The following is a 15,960-nucleotide window of genomic DNA, read 5'->3' as shown; positions in this document are numbered from 1 at the left end:
AAGAGTGTCAATCAGGCGGTACTGTCATCGGCCACGCCATTGATTTTGATTTGATTTCACTTGCCTCAATAGGTCTTCAGAAGCAAAGTTTATTGTCCAATGAATGAGGGGTACTCATAAGTGGGCTGGTTACACCCACTGGCATAGGCCACGGGCTATGGTCTCACTTGGCTTGTCACGTCTTCTCAAACACAGCATATCTCCAAATGGTCACTAGTTATTGCCTAGGTAAGGTCCAATGTTTCAAAGTCATGCTTCACCACCTCATCCCAGGTCTTCTTGAGTCAACCTCTTCCACAGGTTCCCTCAACTGCTAGGGTGTGACACTTTTTCACACAGCTGAGAGAGAGTTTCTGTTTACCAAATCCACTCACATAGCATCAGTCAGTCTGGGGCTACAGTAGAAAACATTTGCCCAATACGGTTTTGGGACTGAACCCAAAACCATATTGCTGGGAAGCAAACTTCTTACCACATAGCCACACCTGTACCTATATTAATATTAAAGAAACAAACAAAAGAAAAGGAATGGGCACTGGTCTTTTCTTCAGACCCAGTAAGTAAAAAAATAAATAAATAAAAATGATTTTAAAATTATACAAAAAACAAAAATTACAACACTCGTCCATTTCTAGTTTTCGGATTTAACCCTTTAACATTCAGATTACTCTGCCAAATGCATTGTTTTGAATTAATCATGCATTATTTCATAACTTCTGAGATTTCAATGATGTGATTGTTTAGTTTTTTGAAATGACATTGCTGAGGTCAGTATGAAAGGTCAGACCTGGCCAGTTTGAGCATAAAACAAGGTAGAATATCAGGTTAAGAAAATAATAAACAAATAAATAAAAATTTGCATTTTCAAGTTTTTTTTAGGTAAAAAAGGCTTTATTAAAAAACAGAAAATAATTATTCTACAAGTTTGTGTGTCACAACTGTGACTCTGGGGTGTGTAGTTCTTCCAGATCAAACACAAGGGCTCGGTTGATAGGGGTAGGTGGATGGCTGGCTGTGGAATCAGTTAAGGAGAAAAACATAACTTTTTAGAAACAGCATCTGTAATGTCATTAGAGGGATTTAATTAAGGAGTGGAGTATAGTTGGTATGTTATCTACAGTATCGTTAGAGGAAGATTTAGTCAATGGGAGAAGTGTGGTTGGGGTTATGCTTGCAGTGTCATTAGACAGGGTTTAGTGCAGTTAAGTGTTTCCAATGTTACTATAGTTCTTTACTTCAGTTTGTCAGAGTACTTGCTTTATTGATGGAGTGGCTGGCTACGTGCAGTGTTGTCTGCAATGTTGCTATGGTTTATAGTTCAGTGATTGTATGTTGTAGGGTGGTGGTAAAAATTTACAATGGCAAAAACATTGGTGAAGCAGAGTTGAGATTTTATAGAGTTCACCTAACATGGTGAATGAGTTGACTGAACAAAATACGGGACTAATTGCCAAAGAGGTAAGTTTGAATAGAGTCACTGATTCTGTGATGTACCCACAGCAAAGTCACTTAATTTTTGCTGAAAATGATTATCAGATTTAGCTAACAGCTTCTAGCTGTTAGTAGTGACAGCACACTATTATAATGGATAAGTCAGAGTTTTCTTAAAGCTTGCACCATTAGGAAAGTGTTTACACTACAATTCTGTTCCAATAAATTTTAACACTTTTGTAACAAAGTGAATTCTTTATAAATGAATAAGTTAGGCTTTTTGACAATGATGGTGCATATCTGGTTGTAACTCATGATTCCATTAGAAATAAAAGGAACTGTATTTAAGTTGAGGTACTCAATATATCAAGTGGAGGGGTGTATTACTTTATATAATGAGTGACTCTTGCAAGACTAGTACCTCTGTACTCCTGGGGTAGTCATCAAATAAAGTCTATAGGACAACAGAATTAGTCCTGTAAGAGTCATATATATAGATATTACTTGTTTCAGTCATTTGACTGTGGCCATGCAGGAATACATACTACACACACACACACACACACACACACATATATATATATATACTAGCTGAAGGTGACCTGCTCTACGCGCGGGTAAGAGTATGGTTGTTACTTTCTGTTGCTTCCTTTCAGTACCTAAAAAGCACCATCCGAACGTGGCGGATTGCAGCGCCGCCTTGACTGGCTTCTGTGCTGGTGGCACGTAAAAAGCACCAACCGATCGTGGCCGCTGCCAGCCCCCCTGGCACCTGTGCTGGCGGCACGAAAAAAGCACCCACTACGTTCACAGAGTGATTGGCGTTAGGAAGGGCATCCACCTGTAGAAACACTGCCAGATCAGACTGGAGCCTCGTGCAGCCTCCTGGCTTCCCAGACCCCTGTCAAACTGTCCAACCCGTGCTAGCACGGAAAACGGACGTTAAACGATGATGATGATGACGATGATGATTCTCCCTCTTTGTTTCTCTCTCACTCTCTTACTCTTCTTTTCTCTCGGACTCTCCCTCGCTTTCTCTTACTCTCTATCTTTATCTATCTCTCTCCCATTTATAAACAACAAAAGATCTTGAGTAACTTGAGAAATAAAATATTTAGAAAGATCAATCATAAATATCAGGCAGTAACAACGGAAAGGTCTGCTTCAAGGCAGACAGCAAAACACTAACATTTAAAAGGGACAGACGAACTTGCGAGCTGAATAAAAATAATAAAATATTGGAAACCAAAGTTTGAAGGGATAGAATTTGAGGATAGTAGAGTCACCATGGCTGGCATTTCTTAACGACGGACAGCAACGTAGTGGCAGTTCAACGGCTGGCGTAAAATTTTGAACTTGATGTAAAAGAAAATCCCTAAAAACCAAGTTTTGAATTGATTCTTTCTCACGACAGTAGACTCACGATGGCAAGCATTCAAAACTTCTTCATCATGGATGGCAATACATTGACGATTAAAAGGCTGGCGCAAATTTTTTAGCTTGATGTAACAGAGAATTCCTAAACACCCGCTCCTTGAAATTTTAATCCCCTTCCAGCCCCATTTAGACCCCTTTTCACATTTTGGTTAATATAACCCGATTTCATTCGGGTCTACTGGGGCCACATTTTATAAGATGAGGAATTTCATTTGAGGAAAAAAATAGATGTCATGCAAACTTGCCAGCACTTTTAACATAGGTGTGCATATTTTCAGCTGAATCGACCGACTACGTAATGCACACATTATATATATATATATATATGTATATATATATATGTATATATATATATGTGTGTGTGCATGCATTATATATACAAATGTATACAAATGAGATATATATCTGTATAAATTAAATTAGAGATAAAACCACTAATAGGCAAATCAAACAGTGAAAAACCAAAAACAAAAACATAAAAAAAAATATAATATAGAAAATATAGAAAATATAAAATTGAAAAATTTAAATTATTAAAATTGAGAATAAAAATTATATTTATAATTTGTTTAAAAATATATATAACTATGAAAAAGTTTAATATACATAAATGCAGATATATACACTTTGTATATATACATTATATATACATATTTATATATAGAACACACACACACAGCGCGGAAAACGGACGTTAAACGATGATGATGATGATGATTTATATATAGAACACACACACACATATAAATGAATGCAAGAATATCTGATTCATAATATTTGTTCTCATGCTCGTATGTTGTTGGTGACAGACAGATACATAAAAGAACGCTGACGTGATGGAAAGGTAGGAAACAGAGTGAGTGAAAAAGAGAGGAAATAGCGAGATTGATTTTTGGAAGACAGATACTTTAAATAACGGTAGTGGATTTGTCAAAGTTATAAATGATGGTGAGTGAGAGGGTAATGGAGGAAATAGCGTGAGTGAGGAAGATGGCCCCTAGCAACCACACCTTTTAAGATAGGGATTTCTAAGGTAGCCCACGGGCATTGTCACCTCATTCTACATGTCCCTGTAAATTTTGGAGCGAATCGGATGGGATGTAGCGGCATTGAAAGCGATCCAAGCAGTAAAAACGCATTTCAGTTTTGTATATATATATATATATATATATATATATATATATATATATATATATATATATGATAGACAGACAGATAAATCAAAAGTTTCATTCAAACTCCTTGGTACTACAAGTTTCAAGCGTGATGCTAATCATCAGCCACTGGACATTTGAATGGAGAAAGACAATATTTATTACTGGACAGTGGCCTGCGATTAGTCAAGAAAGGTTATGTGATGCCACAGCTTGATGTTGGTAATTCAGCAACAACAATCACTTGGAAAATACCGCACGGTGAACAGGAAATCAACTGCATGGTGGACAATAAATTGGTTGCATGGTTGGGGAAAAAGTAGGAAGAGGTAGTAGATGTGCAAGTATATATATATGTGTGTGTATGGGCTTATGTATCTGGGGTACAATCATACACTCACATACACACACATGTGCATGGTATTCCTTTATATATGCATATGAGTGTGCATGCACATTTATAAGTGTATGAATATATACATGAACACGCACATATGTGCACACATACAGATGCACATATGTGAATGTGTGTATGTATGTATATATTTATATATACTAATGATCTTTGGGAGCAGCATTATGCTGGTAATAATAAACAGACGCACTAGTTCAGTCCTTTATTGTTATTGTTAGTTAATGGGTTAGCTACTCTGTTAACCAATTTATCGATTAGTTGCTTTTTTTACTAGTTTTTCAAACTCATATGTTAAACACTTTGTTAGTGTTGTTCCAGCATTGGGATTCGTCCGAGATGAATCTGTGAGTGTATGTATGTCTGCGTGTGCATCCATATGTGTATGTGTGTGCTTTTTAAATACTGACTATGTCATTTTTCTTATACATATGATAGCGGTTTTGGTTTTCTCTTTGTTTTCTTCACAAACGCACATGTTCATCCATATAACATTTCTCTCAAAAACAGTTAAACCATCTTCGTTTGATAAATGTTGAATAAATCAATATCTATCTGTGCATGAGCACAGTAAAGATTTTAGAAATTTTTACTACCAGTGGTCTAGCGTATAGAACACATTAAGAGGACTCCCTTATGCTAGAACGAACAGCTAAAGTTCAAACCACTAATTAGGGATAAATTCTCAAAGGGAATGAAAAATAAAAACATTTACCATCTATTTCCTGGACCATGGTTTCTGACTTTTTTTAGCAAATAAAATAATATATAGTCTATTGACTAATTTTTCTATATGCTAGGCCACTGGTAGTAAAAGTTGCTAAAATCTTTATTACTGTGATATTATTAATTATGTATAATGATTTCTGGAAAATTCGTTCGAAGAAATTGCCAACATTTTTTTGCCGCCAACAATAAACTGCACTTACGCAGTGGATTTAAAAAGTTAAAATGTATAAGCAAGAGGCACATGCTGGATTGGCCTTGTGTTTATATGTTTAATATTGGCGTACCTGTTGATGAAGACGTTGCCTGGCAAATTATTTTACTTGCTAAAAAAGGTAAGAAACCAATGTCCAGGAAATAGATGGTAAATGTTTTTATTTTTCATTCCCTTTGAGAATTTATCCCTAATTAGCGGTTTGGACTTTAGCTGTTCCTTCTAGCGAAAGGGAGCCCTATAATGGATACCTCTTAATGTGTTTAAATGTACACTGTATTATATATATATATAGGTATATAAATGTGAGTGTGTACAGAGTGACAAACATATAAATAGAAAGACAGATATACATTTCACACTTTGTATGCAATATTTGTATCTTTCCTTCTTACACAAGTCCACCGTTCCACTTACGCACACACACACACATATATATATATATATATATAAAAGAATTCATATATATATATATATATATGCCCTAATTCTTTTATATCCAAGATTTTCACTCTTTCAAATACATTCTAAAGTGTGATGCATTACCTACAACCTCCCTGTCTTACACACACACACACAAACAAACACACTGCAAAATCAAAGACATGCCCAATTGATGTAATTCAAATAATCAAAAGGATATCTGTAAAGTAGTTTAAATATTCCAGTTCCAATACTCATCGGGATTCCCATAATGATACATTCACTGACTCCTGTAACGACAAGAAGCTACATTATATACATTATACAGACATCTTTGGCAAGGCACAACACTGAACACACACCAGCTGCGTGCAGAGACATATTGTAGCACTAAAAGGAAAAAACTCACCCTTCTCTTGTTGTCAATACAACAACTAAAACACAAAGGAATAAAGGACTAACTGCAATCAACCCAGTATGCACAACAACTACTACCAACATCATCATTTCTACTATTACTATCACCACTACCATCCCCACCACTGCCGCTACCAGCTAGAAATAGCAGCTAAATCTCCTTCAATTCACAGTACTAGCTTAAAAAGAAAGAATGCGTTAGATAGTGTTGTCAAAGGTATGTGATACTTGAAAGCTAAATAGCAAATAACATTGTCAAGCCAGAGATTAGTTGCCTGACTCGCTTAATATAGCAACCAATCAACAAACCTTTCAAACCTCTCTTCAATTTTGGGGGAAGTGAATGGGCAATAATTACTTCAAGTCCTAAAACTTCAAATGAAATATCTTTCTATGATTGAAATGATAATTATCCTGCTGAAATTTACTACCTTTATTGCAATTAATTTTGAAAATAGGCCTTTAACTATTCCCAGCACTGTGCTGAATGTGACAAAAAGTCTCCTGTTAATTTCAGGATGAGGTTTAAATGTGATTAATTAAAGGCTTGTAGTTGTGTAGGTCTCTAGTATGTCAGGTTTGAAAAAAAAAAGGCAAGATCTAACCTGTTATGGCATCTTTTTGTCCATGGAAAGCTGCTTCAAATAGATGATCAGCAGTTTTTTCAAACTAGAAAAGAACAAAAACAAACTGAAAGTTATTGTTTCATAAACACACACACACACACAACTGAAAAATTTACATTCTGTTTGTTTATAAAGCTTCCAGCAAAAGGAAGGTGATCTGGAAACAATTATGTTGAAATTTGCTTTAGCTTGATCTCAGGTCTCAGGAGAGGAAAATGAGTACTTATGACATTCATGTTTGTGTAACAGAATTAACAATGAGAATAAACAGCTTTCTGAATCAAAAATTTGTGGCAAACCTGGTTTACCATGAACTTCATTCCACTCAACAAAAAAGAACAGGTTGTTGCTGTGTGTGTGTGTGTGTGTGTGTGTGTGTGTGTGTGTGAGAGAGAGAGAGTGAGAGAGAGATTGTGTGTATGTGTGTCTGTGTGTGCATGAAAGATAGCTAGATAGGTAGAGTGTTGTCAGCATAGTAAGTAACAAAGCTTTCACTATATAACAGTCTACTATTAAAAGAAGGTAAGTGCATGATTAACAAATATTTTTACTGGCAGCATAGTAATGGGTAAAGACCTAGTAAATAGTGAAAATATTACATGACCACACAATACCTCAATGCATAGTTGTGTGGTTAAGAAGCTTGTTTTACAACCATGTAATTCCAAGTTTAGTCTCACCATGTGGCACCTTTGGGCAAGTGTCTTGATGTATTCCCCCAGCCCAATAAATGCTTTGTGAATGAATTTGGTTAGCAGAACCAGTACAAAACCCACTGTGCCATCATCATTCTAACATTCACTTTCCCATGCTTGTATGAGTCAGATGGAATTCATCGAGGCAGATTTACTACAGCTCCAGATGCCCTTCCTGTTACCAACTCTCATCTGCTTCTGATGCCAAGCAAGGTAATATTTGCCCACAGTCAAACATGCTTTAACAGAAGACTGAAAATGAGAGACACTTCTTGTATGAAGGTGACATTCATTTATAACTATCTTGTGATATCAAGTCTAAGATTCTCACACACATACAGATTTACATGACCAGCTTTTTTCAGTTGCTGTCTACCAAATTCGTTCACAATGCTTTTGTCAAAGTGACACACAGTAAGCCTAAACCTGAAACAATGTGCTTGGGAAATGAACTTTTTAATCACAGAGCCAATATTGTGTGTGTGTGTGTGTGTGTGTGTGTGTGTGCATGCGCATGTGCATAGATAGATGGATGATATACATATAAACATTCCATAAAATATTTACAAGTTCCACAAATCACATGCTTCCAAAGGTTTACAAATACAATTACTTTTCAAAACTCATAATTCTTAATAAAAACAGAAATTTAAAACTTACAGAAGCAAGCATTAGGACACTTTCTTTCATCTTGCTTAATCCAAATCTTGTGATACCAAGTACTTCACCCTAGTTAGGTTTTTAAAAAAAATACAATATGAAATATAATAGAAAGACTTAAAAAAGATACCAAAGACAAATCAAGAAAAATACAAAAATTACTCCATAAATAATACTTTTCTTGTAAAAATAAACAAGGCCCAAAACTTCCCACAATAAATTATTAACAAGTACTATTCATATAATTACAACTGAGTGGTTAGTAATAGAAAAAAATATCTAAATTCTAAAATATTTTCTCCAACAATAAGCAAATGTTGAAATCTGTAAAAATCCTGCTAACATGTCAAAATCATTATCATCATTGTTTTAAAGTCCACCTTTCTATGTAAGAATGAAAAGATGGAATTCCTTGAAGCAGAATTTCTTCTTGTTGCCAACCCTCACCTGTTTCCAAGTTACACTAATATTTCCTCTTGGCTTGATATCTTCTTCACAGAAGACTGGAAATGTACATCATCATCTGCCTGTCATGTGACATCATGGTTTCTTCAGTTTCTGTCAACTGAAACCACTCACAACACTGAAAGACACACTTGACCTAAGTGCTGAACAGTGGGGCTGGACGTAAATCTACGTGATTGGAAAGCAAGTTACTTAATCACACAGTAACTTGGGAGATAATGGGAGGTCAACTTATTAAAAGACAAGCATCAACGTTATAACTGAAACAGTTGAGTTTGTGTTGACATATTTAATGCAGGGAGTCTCAAAAAGCAAAGTAGACGACATTATGTGAAGGAGTCATTGACTAACATTATTTCAGGAAACGAGGGAGCCAGCTACGCACATTTCAGTCTTAGTAGGGCCTCTGGGCTTCTCAGTAAGGCTTCAGTTTTATGCAAGCTTGTAAAAGTATTGATAAGAGAATCACAAACTAAATATACATTTGCAATCGTGGTGGAAAATAGAAATATTCCAAGAACACATTATTCTTTGATATTTACGTTAGTGTTAACATATTTAAAGCAGGGACGTAAATGATAACTGTTGTAAAATATATGTTTCAACAGTTCATACAAACATCAACAGCCTGAGAACTATCCAGCAATACAATCGTGGAAAACTGGATGTACAAACATTTCAAATATAAAAGAGCAATTTGAAATTTTGGGATTTCTCATAAAACAAAATAAATATACAGCAAAAATTAGCTTCAAATTAAAAACATTTTCATTACGCTGATGATGATGATGATCAGCTGGAAAGATCGCTATCTTTAAATGATTGTTCTTTATGCACGCGCGGGCGTGCATACACATTTTCTCAAAGGTACATACAGCAGAGGTGATTTTGTTGGAGTCAGACTGAAAAAAAGGAGGAAGCATTCCATTGAAGAAAGAAATGAGAAGCCACTTACTCTGCAAGTCATCAGATCAGCAAGAAGCATCACATGTCGGATATCAATACTCATGCCATGGTTGACCATGGTGTAGACAATCTCTTCAATTATTGTAGTGCGAGCAGCCTCAATACCTAAAGTCTTTTCTACTTCACATGTATTGTTGGAAGATGATAAGCTTCCATTGACACCTAGGTTTGAAAATAAGAGAAAACAAAACAAAGAATTATTATTCCCCACTTTAATATTGCCTTCAACATTATTACCATCATTAACATCACTTCTGATATTATCAGGATCTTCATTTAAAAAGACATCTTTAGAAAGATGGGATGTCTTTGTTATATTCAGGTATTTGACTACTGGCCATGTGGCTCATGTCTCACTTGTCACACCAATATTTCACTAAGGATGACATATAATACTACAGATCTAGTTTCATTTAGCCAAAAAGTAAATTGGTCAAACCAATATGTCTCTACGTGGTCAGCAGATGAGATACAGTAACCAAATTAGCACCTGTACAGTTTCATACCTGATTTACTTTGTTTCACACCTTACAATTTTTGCTTTTTTTAAAATACTTTTCTTTCGTTGAATGTCTGTCCTCCATCAATGGGATGGGTTGGGTGGTTTGACAGGATCAAATGAGCCAGAGGACTGCACTAAGCTCCAATGCCTGTCTTGGCATGGTTTCTACAGATGGATGTCTTTCCTAATGACAATCACTTAATGGATGCTTTTTTCATGACACTACAAAGGTCACCAAATAACATCACAAGACAAAGAAAAGCCTCCTTAACTGAGTGTGGTAGCAGAAGAGATGGAAAGGTGGCTTTATGTCAGATGTTGAGGACTAAAGTATGACAGACAGACAGAAAGAAAGAAGACAATGATGGTGGTGTCAACTGACGATAAGAGAGAATATGAACTGAAGATGGGGAGGTGTGAGAGGAGAGTGACAGATGGTTAGAGATGGGGCAGGGTGGGGGTAAAGATCGGGGTAGCTCAGGAAGGAGGAGATAAATCACAGTACAGGAAGAGCAAAGCAGAATAATAAGCCTGTAGGTAGATCAGAAAATATAGGGAGAATGGGGAAAAGGTAAATAGCAAAGAGAGAGATGTACATTGATAGAAATCAGAGGTTGGAATGAGCCTAATAAATGGAAGACAAAGGTTGGAGAGGCTATTGATGGCTGCTATGACAAGGGTGATGAGAATGATAGGAGATAAGAGAGGTGTTAAAGACAAGATGTGTCTCAGAGATGCGTATCAGAGAAGAGGGAGAGATAACTGGAAAAAGTGATCAGTAGAAAATTAGGTAAGAAGGGATGATATTGAGAATGAGGGATGAATTCTGAAAGGAGGTGGTTTCAAAAATTCATCCCTGATAGCACAAAGCAGAAGTATTTAGGTAAAAGTAAGCCAATCTACTCGGCATTTCTCGACCTGGAGAAAGACTTTGACAAGATCACTTACTCTCATCTGATGATTGTTGTGAAAGTTAGGAGTAAATAAATGGCTTGTCAGAGGCATTCAAGCAATGTACAGGGATGTTGTTAATAAGACGAGAGTTAGCAATGGTTAGAGCAACAAATTTGGTGTGCAGGTAGGAGTTCATCATGCCTCAGTTATCAGCCTCCTCCTATTTATGAGTCTTCCAGGTCATAACAGACAAATTTAAGACTGGTTGCCCATGGGAGCTATGATGATGACCTTGTTCTTATAGCTAAAATTAGAAGAATCAGAAAAGAAATTCTAGGTGTGGAAGCAAAACCAGGAATGAAAGGGCCTTAAAATTAACAGACTAAAATTCCAATAAGCAGGAAAACAGATAGGCAGTAATCCATGCTAAATATGCAGAAAAGGTGTAAGTAGAAATTACATAGAGTATACTCAGTGCAAACTATGGACATATAAGAGGTAGTGTGGAATGACAGGAAGACTAACAGAGAAAGGAGACTTTGTGGCATATATGTAGAAACAGTAAACACTTAGAACACACTAAAAAGAAATTTTTTGGAATACACAGGAGGATCACTGGAGGTAACAGATAGTTTTTGTTACCTCGGAGACCTGATTAGCAGTAAGTAAAAGGATAGTTGCTAAGATAAGAACTGGTAAGCAAGTAAGTTCAGAGTGCTATTAGCTGTGCTGGTAACAAAAGGACTCTCTCTCAGCATGAAAGACTGAGAGCATGATGCCCATATACAAATAATAATGTTATATGGTTGTGACACTTAAGCTGCAAATACGAAAACTAGAAAGAAATGAAGCTATCATGTTCTTCCAGTTGTGCAAAGTCAATGTGCTGAGAGAAACATAGAGTGTAAATTGGGCAAATTGAGACATCAGATGTGTGCTGGTATGGTCATGTGATACAGCTGGATGAGGAGAACTGTATAAAGTGTTGATTGCTAAAAGTGGATGGAACCTGTGGAAGAAGACCCAGGAAGATGTGGGATGATGGGATGAAGTGGTGAAGACCAACCATAAAATATTGAACCTCACAGAAATAACAAAAGATTGAATGACTAGTGATACACTATACCTGAGAAGTCCTAATCATCTCAGAAAAATGAAACCTTAAAAGCATATTGTTAATGTCTATACCCCTGCACCAAATCTCTGTCAAACCATCCCCCACACCTATTACTCTTCTAACCACAGCATTACTCCTTCAGGTGCTGTACATGATACTGTTTATCCCCCTACACGTCATCTCACTATTATCATCACTTATCACCTTCTCCTCTTCCTTGACCAACTCCTCCTATTTCCTTCAGACACATCACAAACTGATGTGCACCAATGACCATGCTTCGGCCCATGTACTCCATTCACTACATCCATCGCTATCCCCCTTCTCTAACCATCTGTCATTCTCTTTTCACTTTCACATGAACTTACCAACCCACCCACCCTTTCCAATCTTCTAGTCTTATTCTCTCTTCATTTTGTATCTTGAGGATACACACACACCATCTCTTTTCTCTCTTTCTAAGAGAAAGCCATGTATGGAAAGCTATAGCAAGACACCAGTTCTTGTCCCTCTATCATACCTGAACATTTAACACCTGGCATAAAGACACCTCTCTCAGTACAAGTTTAGCGTCCTTGTCTTGCAAGTTACTTGGTAATCTCACATGAAAAATGCACCCAGTACACTCTGTAAAGTGATTGGTATTAGAAAGGGCATCCAGTCATTGAAACCATGACAAAGCAGACACTGGAGCTTGATGCGGTCCTCTGGTACATCACTTTTTGTTGAGCTGTCCTACCCATGCCAGCAAGGAAAATGGATGTTAAACAATACATATAGAAATATCTATTTGCTTTGCAGGATTTAAACTTCAGGCCTCAAATCACTGGAGTTGTGAAAGGATTATTTGTACTAATTCATATAAAACACACACACACACACATTATTTTTATCTCTTAAATGGATTTTCACATTTGAAATAAATATAATAAAATGCATAGAAATGATATCTATCACTCTTACCATCAATGTCAAGAGATCTTTTTAAATACATCTGTGACTAAACCACCTCCAACCATCTGATTAAGAGCAATAATAATATATGTTGTACTTTCATAACTTCTTTTCTCTAATCATTAATGGCTTTAAATTGTGAAGAGTAGTTTACCTCGTGTAGCCATGACAGCTCTCAAATTGTCACCTTCAACTAGAAGTTTATAATGATTTGCTTTCTTTTCATCTTGATGAATAACAGCGCGGGTCACTGATGGAATTCCCTGCAACATTACAATACTGACATTAAAGAGATTGCTTTGAAAAAATGGAGATTCTTGTTTGTTGCATTTAATTACATAGGAATTCATTCTACAACAAAGCCATCATACAGTGATTTCTTCATAGCATGAAAGATTAACGACAATTATTATATAATGATGAATTTTCTTTGCTCAAAATTCAATCAGTTCAGAAATGCTTCAGTTTAAAGTGATGATGATGACGATTATCCTCATTATTTAACATCCATGTTCCAAGCTGGCAAGAGTTAGACAATATATTTATGCACTTTCACATTTTATATGGATGTAAAACAGCAAAAATAAACAGAAATAAAGGCAAAATACCAGTCCAGTGGGATATCAATAATTTATATCACTATCACCATCATCATAACAATAATAATAATAATAATAATAATAATAATAATAATAATAATAATAATAATGGTTTCTACTAGAGGGACAAGGTTTGAAAATTATGGGGAGAGAGATACTCGATTATATCAACACTTGAATGGTACTTTTTTTTATCGACCCCAAAAAGATGAAAGGCAAACATGACCTCAGCAGAATTTGAACTCAGAATGTAAAGCTGAAACACATGCTGCTAAGCATTTTGTCTGGCATGCTAACAATTCTGCCAGCTCACTACCTTTATATAAAATACAGGAATGAGAAGATAGGGAAAACCGAAAATTCATGGTGTCAAATTTTTCTGGAGACCTGAAGGCTGTTGATAAAGTGGGAAAAAAACAAAACATGCAATCAATCCAGAACACTAGGAACAAACTACTGCTTGAAGTGCATGCATGTATAGATTGGACTAATTAAATAACTAATTAAAAATATATAGATAATAATATTCTACTCTGTTAGTTGAGAAAGACGTCTGCTCATCACAGAATATTACACAAATCAACATGAGTCAAAGAAGAACCACAAACTAGCAAGGTAGCTTTTATATGGTTGCTCAACATATCCTGCAAGAAATAGAAGAAATATATCCCACATGCCAGATAATGCAGTTCTAGAATCACCCTGTTTGATAAAATAGCAATGCTGTCTTGGTGGGAACACTTTCGATCATAACTCTATGTAGTTTGGGCAGATCTGCATTGAAATAACTGAAATCAAGAGATCCTTCAAGTATTTCAGGATCTATTCAGATACATCCCATTGTCCACTGTATGCAGTAGTTATTCATATTTTCACAGTATTTCTTAATGCTGTCCCAGTAAAAATAATACAATTTTTATTTTATAAAATCAACAAGGATCAAGTTGTGGAACAACTTACTTTTATCATCACTTCAGGTATTTCTTTCTTCAGTTGCTGCATTACATAATACATTGAACTTTTGGATGTTTCCTGTGGAGCTATGGTGATCACAGAATCACTGTGAATCTGAACTTGCTGGAAAATATTGGGCAAAGATTTTATGAGATTAGTTGAGCTTACCTCTGGTGGCAATAATAAGATAGGTCATTAACAAATTTCAAGCCTTTGACCACTGATAATCCCAATATGCCACCCTGGACCTGCCTAGTTATCAAATAATGGCAGGGTATACAATTCCTGCTGCCACTAGACATTACAGCCTACTTCTTTCAGTCACGTGAACTCATCAGTAACCTCACACCATCAAATCAGTTACCCTACATAATAATAATAATAATATTATTATATATATATATATATATATATATATATATATATATCTTTTTATCTTTTACTTGTTTTAGTCATTAGACTACAACCATGCAAGGGCACAGCCTTGAAGAATTTTAGTTGAATGAATTAACCCCAGTGGTTGTTTTATGTTTTTAAGCCTGGTACCCCTTCTATCATTCTATTTTTAACCAAACTGATAAGTTATAGGCACATGAACACACCAACACTGGTTGTCAAATGGTGGAGGAAGGGGACAAATGCAGACACAAAGAGAGAGAGATACACACATACATGTAGCAGAGTTACAAATTACATAGTAATATCAAATCAAATCAAATCAAAACAAATCAAAATAGATGAACATCAATGGAATTTGTATCTTTGTGGTACCAGTGCCGGTGGCACACAAGAAAACCATCCGAACGTGGCCGTAGCCAGTACCGCATCGACTGGCCTCCGTGCTGTGGGCACGTAACAAACACCATCCGATCGTGGCCGTTCGCCAGCCTCATCTGGCACCTGTGTCGGTGGTACATAAAAACACCATCCGAGTGTGGCCGTCTGCCAGCCTCGTCTGGCACCTGTGTCGGTGGCACATAAAAAACACCATCCGAGCGTGACCATGCATACCTTCCTTCCTTCTTGTGACACTTGTGAAGACCTGTGAAGACGGTTCAACTTAGTTAGAAATATTTCACTTAGACTTTCTAGATCATTTGCTAATGTTGATATCTTCAATGATAAAGCTGAATTTTATAACTCTGCCTATAACTCAGGCTATAAAGAAAAAAATACCTATATTGACCCTATTAATCAGGACATGAGAACATGTCATAATATTAATTTTAGTTTGAATAACAACACTAAATCAAAAAATGTAATTTTGTAGTGTAAGGCAGACAACTGTTCTTTTTGTCCCTTTATACATGATAA

The 15,960-nt window shown here is 36.0% G+C and overlaps 1 protein-coding gene across 2 annotated transcripts in view; it reads right to left on the bottom strand.

The window, feature by feature from the left end:
- Positions 1-849: 849 nt before the first annotated feature.
- LOC115213857 (DNA-directed RNA polymerase III subunit RPC1) overlaps positions 850-15,960 on the bottom strand; it is a 208,632-nt gene continuing 193,521 nt past the window's right edge. For both annotated transcript variants that reach the window (XM_029782797.2, XM_036504894.1), the window contains 7 exons: positions 14,653-14,769; positions 13,248-13,356; positions 9,616-9,788; positions 8,196-8,264; positions 6,820-6,883; positions 6,018-6,087; positions 850-1,014 (listed from right to left, as the gene is read on the bottom strand). In XM_029782797.2, the coding sequence (XP_029638657.1) occupies positions 933-1,014; positions 6,018-6,087; positions 6,820-6,883; positions 8,196-8,264; positions 9,616-9,788; positions 13,248-13,356; positions 14,653-14,769 (684 nt within the window). In that variant the 3' untranslated portion in view covers positions 850-932. The remainder of the gene's footprint in view (positions 1,015-6,017; positions 6,088-6,819; positions 6,884-8,195; positions 8,265-9,615; positions 9,789-13,247; positions 13,357-14,652; positions 14,770-15,960) is intronic.

Source organism: Octopus sinensis, linkage group LG7 (assembly GCF_006345805.1).
Source record: "Octopus sinensis linkage group LG7, ASM634580v1, whole genome shotgun sequence".
Classification (NCBI taxonomy): domain Eukaryota; kingdom Metazoa; phylum Mollusca; class Cephalopoda; order Octopoda; family Octopodidae; genus Octopus; species Octopus sinensis.
Note: the sequence above shows the minus strand (reverse complement) of the source record. Positions and strands in the feature narration are given on the sequence as shown.